We start from the raw sequence: 17,760 nt of genomic DNA on the forward strand, positions 1-17,760 counted from the left end.
CCAAACTTTGAAAACCATTTTCAAAGAAATTTACCAAACTTTGAAAACCATTTTTCAAAGTCGGTTGCCAAACTTTGAACTTTTAATTTGGTGCATTGTTTGACTTACAACAGGTATCCCTTCATCATTATAATCAACGAACAGTCGGTCCACCATCATCCGACTAGCCAGCAGGTAGAAATAGACGAGAACGACGGAAATGGAGTGCTTTAGCCGATCGGGAATCGTGATTTCATCGGCACGGATATCGCATTTGGGATAGAAATGGACAATATGGTTATAGAGTGAGGGAGTTAATTGATCGAGGAACGACAACCGGTGGTGATGAGGTTGGTCAGTCGTTGGAGATGATGGCTTCACCATCTATTTGGAAGCCACTTCGATGTGAAGCTGCATTTTATACGTAAAAGCCAATGAAACCCTGTAAATGAGGCTTTTGTGTTATCCGTTGGAAGGTGGAAGCACACTTCATATATAGGATGACTTGGTATAAAATATGAAGATTAAATTATTCTATACGATCTTTAAATGATACTTATTTATTTATTTAATAGCTTCAAACGTTTTTAGACGTTTTTAATGATGTTTATAATGTCTAAAAGCTTTAAATTTTTGCAATAGCTTTTGCAAAATTATTATAACGCCTTTAAACGTTTTGTGAGTAATGTTATGTTTGAATAATGCATACTATTAATGCATATATAATAATGCTTAAATTAAAAGAAATGCAACAAGAAATAACTTACCTCGGTGGTCACAAGTTCAAACACTAGCAATTGTAGCAAGGTGATTAAGCGTTCATTGTCAAATGATTGACAGTATTTAGAACAGATACTACTTTGTAATCACCTTAGCATGTCATTTAAATGGCGACCCTCCTCACCCAATTAAAACTATGGGTAGGAGAATATCAATATGTACGTTTTTAGTTAATGTGTATTAATTTGACTTATAAAAATTTTCTATACTATATGGATATATTATAAGTTAAGATAAATTACTAGTAAAAAGATTAAGACTATGGGTAAGAGAGTAGTAAGTTTAAAATGTGTACGCTTAATAATAATTTAAATTAAATTAAAATTAATTTTATATATGATTTTATCATTAAATATTGGTTATTATAAAGCTAATCTTTGAATGTGTCTTTAGCACAAATATTACCTCCTATAATCATCATTAATAAAAAATACATAAATAAAAATAAGTTTAAATGGGTCATATGTTCACTTATAATCACCATAGCTATAAACATTAATTCATGAACAGCTGAAAATGATAGATACATGCAAACCTGAAGTGAAAGCCATGCTTCAGCAAACACAAAGAAGTGCAGCACACAGTCTAAAGCTTTGACACAATCAAACAAACACATACATGCAAGAAGTAGTTAATTACAAGATTTTTTTAGCATCAACGTAAGCAAGCAATTCCTCATCGGAATCAAGTTTCGCCATCTCTTCATGGTGTAGGGTAACCCAAGCCTCTATTCCATCACCAGTTTTGGTGTCCAAGAAAACTGCTGTGTTCTTGATTTGTCGATCACCGGAAGCCACCCAAACTGGTTTCCCCCAACCGAAATCAGCTTCGTATAGAGGAAACCTGCATAAACTGGTCACACCAAAGGGAACAATCTCGTCTTTCCCATAAGTTTCTGCGATCTCTCTGAATCTTTCAAAGTGATTATACCCATCTTGGAGCTTCTTCACGTACTCACTGTTCACTGCTTTAATGGAGTCCCTCATCTGGGAGGCGATGTTGTTCTCCATGGATGGGAATGTCAGTGCAACGCTGTGTAGGTTTCCGTATGAAGATTCGGGCAACGGGGGTTCCATCCTTGGACGTATGTTTACCATGTGAGTAATAAAGAAGAGCTTATCGGACGTTGATTTTGCACCGACGGCAGTAAACAAACGTTCCCATATGAACACTGATAAGGCCTCAACGCGAGTTGGGCGTATCTGGTTACTATTCTCTGCATATTTCCTTCTGATTTCCTCCACTTTGGTGGCTCCAAACACAAATCTCTTGGTTACAAGTTGGTCCTTTTCCAATTGACTGATTGTCGGTGAGAATCCCGGAAGTTCTCGTGGTGGGAAAAGCAAGGCCGATTCGAAGTTCGGTGCGTTGAATTTCGTCTCCCCTCGAGCAATGGCCGCCCACGTTTTCACAAACGAGAAGAACGAGAGGGCGTCTCCGATTTTGTGAGAAACACACACACCGATCCCTATCCCACCACAGTCGAAAACATTGAATTGGATTCCGAGGAGAAGTTCTTTGACGCCATGGATTCCGAAAGGAAGCAACTTGTTGAGTTCTTTGGGAACTGGATCGTTCAGAACATCTGAGAGTTTGCACTTCACTCGAGCTTCCACAAAAGGTATCCCTTCATCATTACAATCGACGGACAGTTGGTCCTCCATCATCCGACCAGCCAGTGGGTAGAAATAGACAAGAGCGTCTGAAATGGAGTGCTTTAGCCGATCGGTAATCTTGATTTTATTGGTATCGATATCGCATACTCTGGGATAGAAATAGACCAAATGGTTAAAGAGTGAGGGATTTAATTGATCGAGGAACGACAACCGGTAGTGGTGAGGTTGGCCGGCGGTCGGAGATGATGGCTTCACCATCTCTTTGGAAATCACTTCGATATTGTCAAGCTTCATGTTTTACGTAGAAGCCGATGAAACCCCGTAAATGAGGCTTTTGTGTTATCCATCGGCAGCTGGAAGTACACTTCATATAGGATGACTTGGTAGGCGGCTAGATATATAACCAACCATGAATTATTTATTAAAAATTTTACGTGCATAACCTATGATTATAAAATATAAAATATGATGATTAAACTACTAAAATATTAATTATATAAAAATTTATTAAAATTTAAAATACTTTTTTAGAGTATAAATATATATTTCCTATAAAATTTTATTTAAATTCAAATTAAAATGAAGTGAGAAAAGGACCTTAACCTTTATCAATTTAATAAAAAAATATAAGTTCATTTTTGGGTTAGGTTTAGTTTGACTAACTGATTTCGTGAAATCGAACACGACGGAGAAAAATGGATAATAAGCAAATGTTAAATGGTTTTTGGCTTCACGTTTCATTGGTCTCCTCTTGTCTTGTATATAGTTGAACATGACATATCTATTTTTAATTTCTTTTGTGTATTCAAATGGTTATATTCTTAAAAAATAAATAAATAATATTTATGACTCGAATCTTTATTCTTTATTCTTCGTCCACATTAGAAGAATAAATCTTCGACCATCGTTATAAATCATCATTTTGTTCGTCAATAATGTGTTGGTCTATTAAGATGAGACACTAGATTTTTTAAATAAAGTTAGGGATTTGAATCTTTACGAATATAAATGAAATAAACTGGGTATGAAAGATCATTCTTGCCTCTGCAGTATCAAATTCAAATGAGTTGATTAATAAATCAGATACATATGATTATATAAAAAAAATCATTTTATTCATGGTACATCAATATTAGGACGATGAAAGTAAGTGGACACACTCTTTGACGGGAACCACTAGTTCTAAGTTCGAAGAGTGCAAGTCTAATCCTAAGCAAGGTGATGGTACCGAAAGACATAGCTATGGTAAGACTCGATTTTGATTCAAGGACTCCCCTACAACCGGCAACTTTCTATTTGACAGTCCCAACAACATTAAAACTTCGATTGACCGACCATCATAGATGATCATCTCGAAACTAGACTGTTCTACTGAAAAAAAATCGAGGCACGAAAAACACAATGTAAATTTAAATAACCTCATCCTACACTACAGCAAAATTGTTCTACAGCGGCGTTTTTAGCGTCGTTTTAGGAGTAAACGCCACTAATTTTAAACATATAGCGGTGTTTACATAGCAAACGCCACAAAATGGTAACTTTAGCAGCGTTTTTATAAAAACGCCACAATAGGTTCATCGATAATGGCGTTTTTTCAACAAGCGCCGCAAAAGAGTAGTACTTTAGTGGCGTTTTTATACAACGCCGCTAAAGACTCGTAATTTAGTGGCATTTTTATACAAACGCCGCTATAGAATTGTACTTTAGTGGCGTTTTTATACAAACGCCGTTATACACATGTACTATAGTGGCGTTTGTGTTTACAAACGCCGCTAAAGACTCATAATTTAGTGGCATTTTTATACAAACACAGCTAAAGACTCGTACTTTATTGACATTTTTTATACAAACGCCGCTAAAGACTCGTACTTTAGTGGCGTTTTTATTCAAACGCCGCTATACACTTGTACTATAGTGGCGTTTGTGTTTACAAACGCCGCAAGTTTACAAATTTTAAGTGTCACGCCCTTTAAACTACACTGCTTCTGCTTTACCAGATTTCTGCTGTTTAAAGGCTACATGCTTCAACGAGTTTGATGGATTTTAAGTTAAAAACAAACCCTAACCCTAACGACTATGGTAAAAAGGCCCAAATTGTTGATCTTGGAAACGGAAGCAATGTAGTTTACGTTCCCAAGTTTTTAGCATACGATGTCTCATGGGAATTCTTCAGTTACCTCGACAATCACATTCCTTGGACCATACCCACCATTCACGTCTTTGGTCGATCTTGCATGCAGGTTCTCTTTTCCCCCCTTATAATTCCCTGTATTTTACTCGAAACTTTGATTTATGGGTTGTGGAAAGAAGCAATTTTTATATCTTCTGTTTGCCACTAATCCAGGATCACTCTTTTAGCGTATTTGAAACTATGGGCAGCTTGTTTAGGATATAATCATGAACTGGTATCAATTGAAGATTCGAGATTAAGTCCATTGCCACTCTATCCATGGTTTAATCGACACACGATTTGAATGTTTAACTTGGTTAATGGTTTCTTAGTTTGGTATTTGTTTTGTAGTGGCAGTTGAAGAGTAATGTGGTATGCACTTTTTTGTGTTGGTTATAACCCTGTTTTGCCTTCTGTTGCATTTCTCTATGTTCCGTTGAAATTGTTTGCTTTTCGACAAATCACCGGTTTGGTATCTTCCCTTTTGATCTATTCTATACTCGATGATGGTCCCTGCAATTTCCAATTTTGTTGTTAGTGATGGATTTATAAACAATATGATATTGATTTGCCTTGGAGAAAAAACATGTGTTTTAAGCAGGAATGGTTGATAATGCTACCTTTTGACATGGAGAAAAATAATCTGATATGGTCACCACAATTTTTTATTTTGTTGTAGTGATGGACATATAAATGAACATATATCGATTTGTCTTAGATAAAAAAGCATGTTTTTTAAGCATGAATGGTTGGTGATTCTACCTTTTGACAATCATAGATCACTGCAATTTTCAATTTTGTTGTATTGAATTACTGATGGATATATAAACAAACCGATATCGATTTGCCTTTGATAAAAAGCATGTTTTTTTAAGTTTGAATGGTTGTTGGTGTTACTTCTTTAATTTCAGTTCCACTAATCATTAATTATGCATTTGCCTATGTTTGCAGCCAAGGGACACATGTTATGTAGCTAGTGCTGGATTGCCCAACTTGATTTACAGTGGATATCAGCCTCGTGCTTATTCTTGGGATGAATTCCCCCCGCTTAAGGACATCTTGGATGCGGTTAGTAGGCAGTCACCAGTGTTTACTATGCCTTTCTCTGGTTCCATCTAATATGGTTGCTTATTTCTTTAAGGTCCATAAAATTCTTCCCGGGAGCATGTTTAATAGTTTGCTTTTGAATCGGTACAAAGGGGGTAATGACTACATAGGCTGGCATAGTGATGATGAGAAGCTCTATGGCGCCATTTTTCATTTTTTTCCCTTTCAAGCATTTTTCAATCCCGCCGTTTACCCAAACCTATCTTCTTCACTACCAAACCCCAAACCCATATGTTTCACTACCATTTTTATGCTATCTCTGATTTAGATTCCCTTATCCACATTTTTAAAAGAACTCATCGCTGGAATTGAAGAGCAAGGAATCTGAAGTTTAACTACCGAGATCCAAATGATGGATCTAAACCTGAATCAACTAGAATCGGGTTGGGAGGAATTGAGGAAAGAAGCTCGAAAGATCGAAGGCGATCTCGATGTCAAACTATCTTCTTATGCTAAGCTAGGTGCTAGGTTCAATCCAGGAGGGTTGCTCGTTTTCCTCCTTTTTATAGTTATTTTCTGGAATGTGTGTTGCTTTTTTCCCCTAATAGATTACTGAAATTAGGAACAAATTTGTTGAAGAACTGAACATATTCTAAAATATTTTGATACTTTTCTAGGAGCTGCGAAGCTCAAACTCAGATATAATATATTTTCTTTGTTATCTCTTTGTTTTCTGTATATGTACAGTCCTTATGGGTTTGAAGTAATGGTATAATTCTTCGTTTTAAGGAATTCAGAAGAATCAAGCAATGAGGGAACATGCTTGTTAGCACAGTGTTCGGGGACTTAGAGGACTTGTCTTGAGACCAAATATTCTTGCTTGTTGTAGTACAATGGTTCTACCCTTATTTATATTTTTCAACTGTATTTAGCAGTGCTAATTTGACATTTCTTATTCATTCACTTGCCCCATTTTTTGCAATAGGCACTTGATGATAATGTCAAGTTAAAGCTCTCTCCGTTTTGCCATGTTTCGGTAATGAAACATGAATTCTATTTGTCTGCTTCTCTTCCATCTCCTAAATCAGTAACTACTGTTATTAAGAAATATGACTTCTTTCTAGGCCGAAAATACTGTCACTCTCTATGACGTTCCAAATATTTGGCACATTCCTTTACTACTAAGAGTAAGTAGTTCACTTTTTGAGTTCTTTTTATCGTTTGAAATTCTTATAGTACAAAGTTATAACTGGAAATATATGTTCCTTGATTCATTTGTTTATTTTACTGATCATGAATAGGATCAAAATGCACATGAAGCAATCTTGAAATGATTGAACCTACTAGGGTTTTCCCTATGAACTTTGAGGGACTTAGACATGCATGCTTTCTTGATCCAAAATTATAAGATTTCATTGCTTATCCCTCTTTTGTATTTCCTTAACTTTTCTAAGAATACAAACTTGCTCAGATTCTTGGGGTAAGAATTCTAACTTCTAAAAGTAAGATGGCAACCAATACATTATTAAATTTTTTCTTTATGATGACATTTTTTACATTCTTATGTAGAATATATTTTAGTTTTCATGGTTCCTGACTTCTTGTTTTTGTTGTTTGTTGCAACATCTTTTTTCAGTTCTCAATCACTCACATGTATGTTATGAATGCAAGTTCTGATGGTTGTTTCCTTCTCTTCTTAGTCTCATCTAAATTATTGTAATTGCAGTAATCTTGAAGAACAAACTTCAACAAAAAGCGGCTAGTTCAATAGACTGGCACAGCGTTTCCCATTTGTTTTTAATCTATTGAGGAGAGATCATTCACTGTCAAATGATACTTTCAAATAAGATGTCAAGACGATGAATATGACAAATTCCAATAAAGTGGGAAACAAAGTAGCTTTAGAAGGCATATCTGGAGGTTATGATGATGACGCTAGTGAAATTGAGGATGTATCGAACAACAAATCCATGTATATCTATACTTTGAGGTTCAGTTGTAACTCATTTGTACTTTAATGTCTTTTAAGGTTCTCTCTCCATAAAAAAAACTTTAATTTATTTTGATGTTAAGAATTTTTCTTTATGTTTTTTGTCTTAATTAAAATGTATGGTTGTTGTTAATTAGATAAAGCTAGATATAAATTTTGGTGATGTATAGCAGAAATGAAATATGCAAAATCAATTAATATTAGCTAAATAAAGGTAATTAGCGGCGTTTGTATCCAAAAACGCCGCTATATGTCTGACTTTTTACGGCGTTTGTGTTCAAAAACGCCGTTATAGGTCTGACATTTTGCGGCGTTTGTGTCCAAAAACGCCACTATAGGTCTGACCTTTTACGGCGTTTGTTCTAAAAATGCCAGTATAGGTCTTATCTTTTGCGGCATTTGTATCAAAAAACGCCGCTATAGATCTGACCTTTTGCGGCGTTTTTTCTAGAAACGCCGCTATATATCATAACTTTTTGCGGCGTTTTTTGTTCTCAAACGCCGCTAACTTTAGCGGTACTGGTATTGCCGGCGCTTCTTGCGGCGTTTTTCTTATCGCCGCAAATACTTTTAGCGGCGCTTAAAAACGCCGCTATAAGACTAAAAAAACGCCGCTAAAACTCTGTTTTGCTGTAGTGCTAGGATCTCATGCATATCATGTTAACTTCGTAAAATAAAGTTGTGAGATTATCTTAATCTTTGATTCGAAAAATAATTCTATATTGTCTCTTATTTTCTTTCAATCTTTAAATGTGTTGTCTTTCTAAAAGACGACCACCCTCTACAAGTATTCACGCGCGAACGAATGACGAATGGTTATAGAATACTAGTTTAAATGTGTTTTTCACAAAAACAATTTTTGTAGTTTTAGTTTTGGACAACTGTAAAGAATGATTGAGCTTACCCTCGTTTATATATATATATATATATATATATATATATATATATATATATGACTTGATTAAGGTTAGGTTAAATTCTCTGTTTTTAATTAATTAATTTAATTATTATTAATTTAAAATTCATTTTAAATTTAATAATAATTTAAATCACATCTCTTATTTGATAAGAAATTTAATTAAAACAAAATTTAATAAATATATTATTTAATATTAATTCTAAATAAAATAAATAAATAATAAATAAATAAAATACTCTATCAAAAGAATATGAATTTAACTTCTTAAATTCGAATATTAAGTAACTCTTTTAAAATATAATTTAAAATAATCCCATTATCTTAACTTATTATTGAGAGTAATAACTACAATCATTCGTACTCATTCTTAACGTGCACCCTATAGGTTCAATTAACGTTGAGAGTAGATAAAATCACTTTTGATCTTATAAGTCATAAGTGGCCTCTAGCAAGATATTATAACTACCCAAATTAAATGAAAAACTCGTGATCCAAGACAATCTTAACACAACTCATGTCATAATCCTCTTATCTTACGATATCTTGATAGAATATAAGGCATGGAAAATGTCAACCTATCACTCTACCTTTAGTTTCTCGATATGCAACTGAATTGACTAAACCAATGATATTGAACTCTATCAACTCATTTGAGCATGACCATGCATTTCTCAATCTCAATCATCGAGGGGCCCTGAGATATTTCTTTTATGATGAGAGGGATAAATTTCATCTTAATCATTCACATCTTACTACATGATTCATGTCATGTTCAAGCATAATCTTTATAATTGTACGATTAGAGACAACGTTTGATTATGTCAAAACATAATAATCATCATCATGTTGACAACTATAATAATTTTAGGTCTAAGGATTTAATGACATATATGTTTGAAGTTAATATATAACTTTAATCCACGTATTAATCTTAGAACGAGTCGATCTAATATTTGTTCTCAACAAATACATATGAATTTGATTTGAATCTCAATCACATAGTCATCTCATGAATATCTATCAAACTTCATATTAATATTATTTTATTATTGTTCCCACAATAATAAACGATTAAGGATGTTTAGAATAACTAATAATATTATATAAAAATTAATAATAAAATTATAACGCCCTGAAACTCAAGATAATAGTTTGAGTCAACCCAAGACCCATTTTAGTGTCCAAAATAATTATTAAAAATATCTTAGACCAAGGCTAAGTGGATTTGGGGTGTGTTGGACCCAAAAGACTTATGTAAGGTGATGAAATTAATAGGGGCATGAAAGTGCAAGGACCTAAAGTGTAGTGTACCCTTTTTATTTCAGCTGAAAATCTTCCCCCCTGTTTTTATATTTTTCACGTGAATCAAAGCCCCAATAATCTTACTAAATACTCATCTCCTTATTTCTTCTAGCATTTTCCATTTCTATTCTTTTCATGAGCCAATCTTCAAGCAATCCAATCTTAGTTAGCTTGAGCAAAGGTAAGATTATGAATCACCATCCTTCAAGCTTTAATTTAAGCCCCATTTTGCAAGATTTCCTCTATGATTTCTAAAATAGGTTTTTGGGATGTTTAATAAAATCAAGGATTCTAGGTTGATTTTGGTTGGATTTGGGTTATTGGAAGTATTCTAATCTTTATTTTCATAACATAGATTATTTAGAAACTTCACTTTTTTATCTTGATTTATGAAAGAAGTGGGTGAAACCTCTAAGAATAGAGGAAGGAAAAAGCTTCAATTGAGTGAGTTGGAGCTTTGTTTTAGCCTAGAAATCAAGGTATCCACATTTGCAATTTCTTTATACTCTTAGTGGGTCATGTTAATGTAATGAATATCATGAAGGTAAGAATTAAGCTTATTGAGCGTATCAATTGTAGATTTTATGTTTTGGAATTTTAAGCATGATATAAGCCTTATTTATGTCCTTTTTATGACACATAAGGCTTTAAGCATGTTTAGGGATCTTACAAGGGTCTTTGGGAGTAAGATATTGCATTTTTGTGTTTGTTTTTAAGTCTTCTGCGGGGTCAAGTATCGATACTATTGGGCTAGTATCGATACTTGTTCTTCATTTTTGGGTAGAAATGTGTTTTCTAAGCAGAAGCATCGATACTCTTTCAAGAGTATCGAAACTTTGAGTCATAATTTTGAAATTCTAAGAAAGTATCGAAACTAGGCAGAATATAATGTTTAAAAGTATCGATACTTATATAAAGTATCAAAACTTTTATAGAAGTATCGATACTCTTGGACTAGTGTCGACACTTTCAGTTTGTCTTGGGCAAAAAGGATCGTATTTAAGGGAATTAGAATCGAGGTACCCCAATACTTCAGTATATTATCAAATAAGACTACAAGTGAACATATTATGATGTTTAATTCAAACATAGAAACCAAATAATTAGGGTGACATAAAACTATCTTTGGTTGATGCTGGGAAACAATTCAGACACCTGAGTTACTCTAGTTTAGGGTGTCGAAAGTATAGATGTAGTCCAGATATCCATGGGTAGGGAGCAAGGCCCTTAAAACTAACTAGCTAGGGCGCAATGTCCGACACTCGCAAGGGGTGGGCTAGTTGGGGGTGTGGTGTTCGGTGCAGTGATTCCGGGGGCTACATCCTCGGTAGACTAGAGGGGTGTGTGAGCATCGAGATGCAGAAATCCCTCAACCACACCATGATGTCTATCATAGCGTAAAGAGTGAGTATCGCAAGGATACTCACTAATTTTGTATTGATGATGAAAGGTATTTTTTCAATTATTAAAGCATGTTGTAAATGTACCCCATGTTAGTATATTTTAGTTGTTAGTGTGGGACCGGGCTAGTTAGCTCAGCGTTTGAAATTTGTTTCCTTACGCAGATTAGGTGAAGATAAGTAGAGGAGCCTTTTTTACTAGAAGAAATCCAGACCAAACAACATAGCAGAGTACGTCTCAAATTTCTAGAGGACATGTATATTCAAAGCTCTATTTTGTAAATTTGAGTCTTAAATTGTTTTAAATACCTGGTATGTATATTTCGATTTATTTTGTAATTGTGGGAGCTCCCGATTGTAAGTTATTTTTTATTTATTTTGATAAGAAAATTTGTTGATTTGTCACTCTAGTGGTTTCGTGTGGCACTCTCGTTAGTCGATTTTGTGTCATACTGGTGTAGGGTGTTACAAAAATTATACGCAAATGATATAAAATAATAATAATCAAAATATCGTATGCCTAGGACACTGATGCTAACATGTTTCCCTGCAATCCGCCATTAAACAAACAATGGGATCTCGCACCAATTTTTAACATTCAATAGTGCATCCTCTTCGATTATCAAAGGGCCAAAGCAACACAAAAATTCAAATTGATTTGGTCTCTTCTCTCAATTGAACCTGGAAGTAAAATTCCAATAATTCTTCAATTCCACTCGTTCAAATCACACGCCACCCTCTACATTTACAAAGAACAAACCTTACTCCACGCCACCCTAGCACCCGAAGCCGATGTATCATGCCCCTTTAAAAAGAAATGAGTACACAATTGCTCAATCCTCAGGATAATCCCTTTCGGAAGAATAAGCTGGTGGCATCAGTAGTTAGAAATGTTGAATAAAACAGTTTAGATCAACTGAAGCCTTCTCCAAGAGCCCATGACAACCTTCCCCGAAAGCTTCCTCGTGACTAAAGGCACTCCCAAGTATCTAACAGGGAGTTGCCCCACCCTAAACTCTGAAGCAGTCATAGTGCACTCCACCTTCGCAGCCCCAATACCAGAGAAAAATAACTCACTCTTACTCGCATTGAGCTTCAAAGCGGAAAGCTCATAAAACCTATCAAGCACACGTTTAACACCACAGACAGATTCTCTCTCCTTAGATTTTTGTAATGGTTATGAATGTATTGTTTAGTCTCACTCACTTATGTTTTGCGGATGATTTGACTAATATAATTTTCTTAACATAATACATGCATATTTTTTATTTAGGGTAAACTAACTATTTGGTCACCCCACATATTACTTAATTTATGTTTTGATCACTTAATTATTATTTTTCATAATCATAATCAACCTTACAATTTGGTTCTATTTTGATCTCCTACCGTTAAAAAATTTAGCAATGACGTCAATATAAAAATAAATTATTTTTCAATCATACGTTAACATCACTGCTAATCTTTTAAAGACGAGTGACCAAAATAAAATTAAAATGTAACATTAAATATGATTTAAAATAAAAATAGTTGAGTGGTGAAAACAAAAAATAAATAATAAATGGGCGATTGGATAAAAATTTACCTTTTTAGGCATAGGGGTAATGACCTAGAAAGGCCTAGCCCTAGATACGCCCGGACTATTTGAACTCAAGACGCTCACAAGTGATGATGGCCTTGGCGTAGCGGGAAGAGGTTTCTTTGCCCGAAGCCGTGAAGAACGCTCTGCTCTAACATCAGATCCCTGTAATAGTAATTTACTGCTCGAAAAATAGAAATTAAATTCATTCATGTATGAAATTAAATTAACTAATGTATTTTAATTCCTGTATTTTAGCATGTGTTATACCCGAATTTTGTTTCTTGTGCGTTGTATTGCCTAAATATGCAGTGGTTTTCCCTAGTCCTCGCATCATGTTTAAACTTAGAAATCTTTGAATCCCATCACCTCTTCAATGAACATCCAAATCTTTCCCAAAACTCGAAGGCCTTTATATATCTGAGAAATCGTATCTGAATTTCAATTTTTGATCGATATCGGAAAACAAGATCTCCATTGTTTTTTGTTCGATATATCTCTATCGTTGATCAAACCATAGAGAAAGATCAAATGTCAAGCCAAACCCTTGTTCTTGCCTTGGTCTTGATTACCCTTTTCGTGATGGTTTCTGCGGACACCAAAGCCGTTGCCGGCCCCACTGTCGTCGCAGCCACACCCGCTCCAGCTGAAGCCACCGGTATTTCCGGTACCGTCGAAAGCCCCGTTGGCAGTGTGGGTGCGGGTGCTGCTGCGGCTGTTGCCTCTATGAATAGTTCTGCGACTGGTCAGCCTCCTAGCGGTAATGGTGCAACCACCGCTGGAGTATCGTCGGCTATCGTCGGAGCTGCTGCCATTGCCGGTTACTTTGTCTTTTAAGCTAGGGATTTGCAGGCACAACGCTGTTAATTCATGTTATCTATTTATAAAATTAATCAAGGAATGACAATGAGTTATATTTAATACCAATTTTTTACTTTCTGGGGAATCTGGTGTTCAGACTGGGAGTCATATCTGTGTAAGTTTCAGAAAACTGACAGAAGTAAACATGAAATGAACACCATTAAACTCGGCACATGATGATCTTAAATTCTGGGTTTCAATGGCAGCAGTTCAATGCTGTGGGAGCCTTCAAAACTCTTGGGGTTTATTTTCATTTTCCTTCATTTCATGCATGCTGCTGCTTACATAAGTCATGGTTCAGTCGCCGCTTAGTTGATTGATATAGTCACTCTTAGGAAAAAAAAAACTGCCATTCAATATGTTTGAATTCGAATATTAATATGATAAATTCAACTTTTTTTAATAAGAAAGATTGAAAATTGGGTGTACTGGGAATGTAAGTTGAGGGATTAATGGAGACCATTTGCTCACAGTTGCAGATAGGCAAAGACGCACTACCACAAAAGCTAAGGTCCTCCCTGCAAAATACCAGTACCTGAAGGTCATATATCTATCATTCACACAATAAAAGATGGTTGCAGCTAACACATAATGATTTTCTCGTAATCTTATATGATACGATCATAAATTAAAAAACGAAATAATAATAAAAGAATTTAAATACATGAATTATCAATGTGGAAGATTGATTTTCTGTCCTTAAAAACCCATGTTTTGGTGCATAATATTTTCCCACTCATTTGTGTCTCACTCACCGTTTACTCTTCCTGTCTGTCCCACTTTGAATTTCGGGAGAAGAGAAGCCAAATTTAATAATACAAAGTAGAGCTCTTTTTTTTCATCTTTCAATTTTTTTTTTGCAAAAATCATTATGCATCTTTATACTTTCAGAAAAAATATCACATTTAATATGATCATTCAACTCATAAAATAAATCTGATATAGTCTTTTAACTAATATTTTTCTGTCATTGACTGTTGAAGTACTGATGTGATAGTTTACTATGCTAACATGATGATTTACGATACTGACATGTTTGAGTTATCAATTTAACTCATTTATCATGTCATCTGTCATGTTATCAACCATTGTGAATTGTCATGTCAATATTTTAGACCGTCGCTTTAGTACACTGAACTGTCTTATCATCATAATAACGGTTAACGATAAAAAATGTTAGTAAAATGATCATATTAGATTTATTTTCTAAATTGGATGACAAAAAAAAATAATACAATGATCATATTCGTCTTTTTAAAATACAATGATCTCATATATATATATATATATATATATATATATGTGTGTGTGTGTGATTTTATAATCCAAACATCATTCTTGATTATAGAGCTTCTTTTCTTTGTTCGAGTCGCCACGGTGACCGAACACGACAACACACATTGCGCACACGAGCACCGAGGTTGTAGGCAATCGCGAGGCCAAGGCAGCAAGGCATGGCATGGCTTAGCTCTTCAATTTCCAATGCCATTAATTAGCGAAGCCATTAGTTGCTGGTCTTCAAGAAGGATAATGAAACTTGAATAAATTTGTATCCAATTAGTCGAATATATATATATATATATATATATTTCGAATATGATCGGTTGGTTCGGATTCGGATCAGATCTCGTATCGGCTCCATCTCTGTCGCGGCAATCAGCATGGTGGATATTGAGGGGCCATAGCCACAGTAGAGCACCAATTAAAATAAAAAGAAGCAGTGGAAGGGGAAGACAAGATTCCTGGTAACAAGGGGGGCATCTAAAGGATGGTCTAAACAAGATATAAATGGTCCACTTTGTCTGCCCTACGTGCATACTTCTGTTATTATTATTCCTTTCGCGTTCACTTCCAATTCTTTATTTGATAAATTATGTGTATATTATATAAACTATCAATTTTGGTTCGTTTTAATATTTTATTTTTTTATTTTTTTTAAATTATATCTAACTTTTAGTTTTTGTTTCATTTTAGTATCATGTTATTAAAAACTTAGCAGAACTGTTACAATGTAAAATCTTATATGGGTAAATTACGTCATTTATCACTCAATTTTCTTCTCATTCTTATTTTGGTCATTAAAGTTTTTTATTTAAATATTTAACTTTCAAATTACTCCTAATTTATTCACTCTAACTTTAATTTTTTTATTTTAATTATATATTATTAAAATAATAAAAATATTATGTCATGAAATATTATTAATAAAATAAATTCGAGTAATTAAAACATAAGCAATTTGAAAGTTGAGTAGTTAAATTGAAAAATTTTAAACTTTAATGTCAAAAATAGAAGTGAGAAGATAATTAAGTGATGAATGTTATAATTTACCCATAAAAGTGTCACATGCAAAAGCTAGTTCACTTTTTAATGACGAAATATTAAAATAAAACAAAAACTAAATATCATCTATGATTTTAAAAGAATTAAAAATTTAAATACTAAAATAAATTAAATTAATTTAAATACTAAAATAAACTAAAGTTAATAATATAAGTACTAAATGCATACTTAATTCATTCTTTATTTATTGGTGAAAACATATAAAGTGATTATTTTAGTCATTTAATTTTTTAAAATATTAATAATTGTTAAATTCAATAATTCATTTATACGATTGTCTCAACTCGATATAGATATGACTCATGATTATCGAACACTGAAAGATTTCATATATATATATATATATATATATATATATGAACTACTTGTTGAATGAGTGAAAATAGATGTCTAGTAATCTAAACTTTCATTTTTTTCAGTAAATATATTCATAATTCTTATTTTTAATCTCAGTCATCTATTTTTACTCATCTAATGATTTTAAATATGTGTAAAACTAAGAGTTTTTTTACGGTTACGATCCACTTATACAATGTAAAAGTTTTTAGTTTTACACATATTTAGGAGTGAAAATAGATGTCTAGTCATCTAAACTTTCGTTTTTTTTCAGTAAATATATTCATAATTCTTATTTTTAATCTCAGTCATCTATTTTTACTCATCTAATGATTTTAATATGTGTAAAGCTAAGAGTTTTTTTACGGTTACGATCCACTTATACAATGTAAATTTTTTTAGTTTTACACATATTTAGGAGTGAAAATAGATGTCTAGTCATCTAAACTTTCGTTTTTTTCAGTAAATATATTCATAATTCTTATTTTTAATCTCAGTCATCTATTTTCACTCATCTAATGATTTTAAATATGTGTAAAGCTAAGAGTTTTTTTACGGTTATGATCCACTTATATAATGTAAAAGTTTTTAATTTTACACATATTTAGAACCGTTAAATGAGTGAAAATAAATTACTATGATTGACTCCTTTTTTTATAAATATTTTTACATTTCTTACTTTTAATCTCAACCATCTATTTATACTCATCCAACGACCTTAACTCTATATAAAATTATAAGAGTTTTAGATGTGTAATAAGATCTTATATATATATATATATATATATATATATATATTAAAATGGAAAGAAAAGGGGCAGTGGCCATGGGAAAAGGAAGAAGGAAACAGACATCCCTTTCACTTGCTTTATATCGTCTCCCTTTTTTATATACTGAAGTGCCCATGAACTCGTGTAGCTGCATCAGGGAACATACCCTATGTCCCCCTTAATTAAATTAAACTAATTTTCTCTTTTTCTTTTGAATATAGAACTATAGAAACCCTTCACGTTTAACCCCAACATACATAGGTTAAAGACATAAAGAGCATGGGACAAACTTTAAAGAATTGAAACACAATATAAAATCTGTCCTTTTGATACCAAATCAAATCTAAATACAATCGGAGTAGAAGGGACGAATATCAAAGATGAAATTATGGGAGAGGTCAAATTGTTTAGTATTAAAATTAAAGTACTTCAAAATATAATTAATTCATATCGATTTACGTTGCAAATATGATTTTAGTTGATAAATTTTTCGGTATAAATTTTTTGTGTACACAAAGATTTAAACTCGAAATATACTAAAACGTTATAAAACTGTTTACTATTTGAATAAGTCTAGTTGACGACATGACTCCCTCTTTAGTGGTAATGGCTTTGGCCCCAAAACTGGTAAATTATGATTTTAGTCCATTAGAGATATAAAGTTTTCA

General features: G+C 33.3%; 2 protein-coding genes across 2 annotated transcripts; one reads left to right on the forward strand and one right to left on the reverse strand.

The window, feature by feature from the left end:
* Positions 1 to 1,225: 1,225 nt before the first annotated feature.
* On the reverse strand, positions 1,226 to 2,749 carry LOC120215871 (stemmadenine O-acetyltransferase-like). Its single transcript, XM_039213403.1, has one exon. It carries the CDS (start codon positions 2,667 to 2,669, stop codon positions 1,395 to 1,397), a length of 1,275 nt encoding a protein of 424 aa, XP_039069334.1. The 5' UTR covers positions 2,670 to 2,749; the 3' UTR covers positions 1,226 to 1,394.
* Positions 2,750 to 4,362: 1,613 nt separating this feature from the next.
* On the forward strand, positions 4,363 to 5,920 carry LOC120215819 (DNA oxidative demethylase ALKBH2-like). The gene is made up of 3 exons (XM_039213369.1): positions 4,363 to 4,615; positions 5,497 to 5,613; positions 5,687 to 5,920. The coding sequence occupies exons 1-3, from the start codon at positions 4,412 to 4,414 to the stop codon at positions 5,918 to 5,920; spliced, it is 555 nt and encodes a 184-aa protein (XP_039069300.1). The 5' UTR covers positions 4,363 to 4,411.
* Positions 5,921 to 17,760: the final 11,840 nt, after the last annotated feature.

The sequence above is a fragment of the Hibiscus syriacus genome, unplaced genomic scaffold (assembly GCF_006381635.1).
Source record: "Hibiscus syriacus cultivar Baekdansim isolate YM2019G1 unplaced genomic scaffold, ASM638163v2 tig00110156_pilon, whole genome shotgun sequence".
NCBI classification, from domain to species: domain Eukaryota; kingdom Viridiplantae; phylum Streptophyta; class Magnoliopsida; order Malvales; family Malvaceae; genus Hibiscus; species Hibiscus syriacus.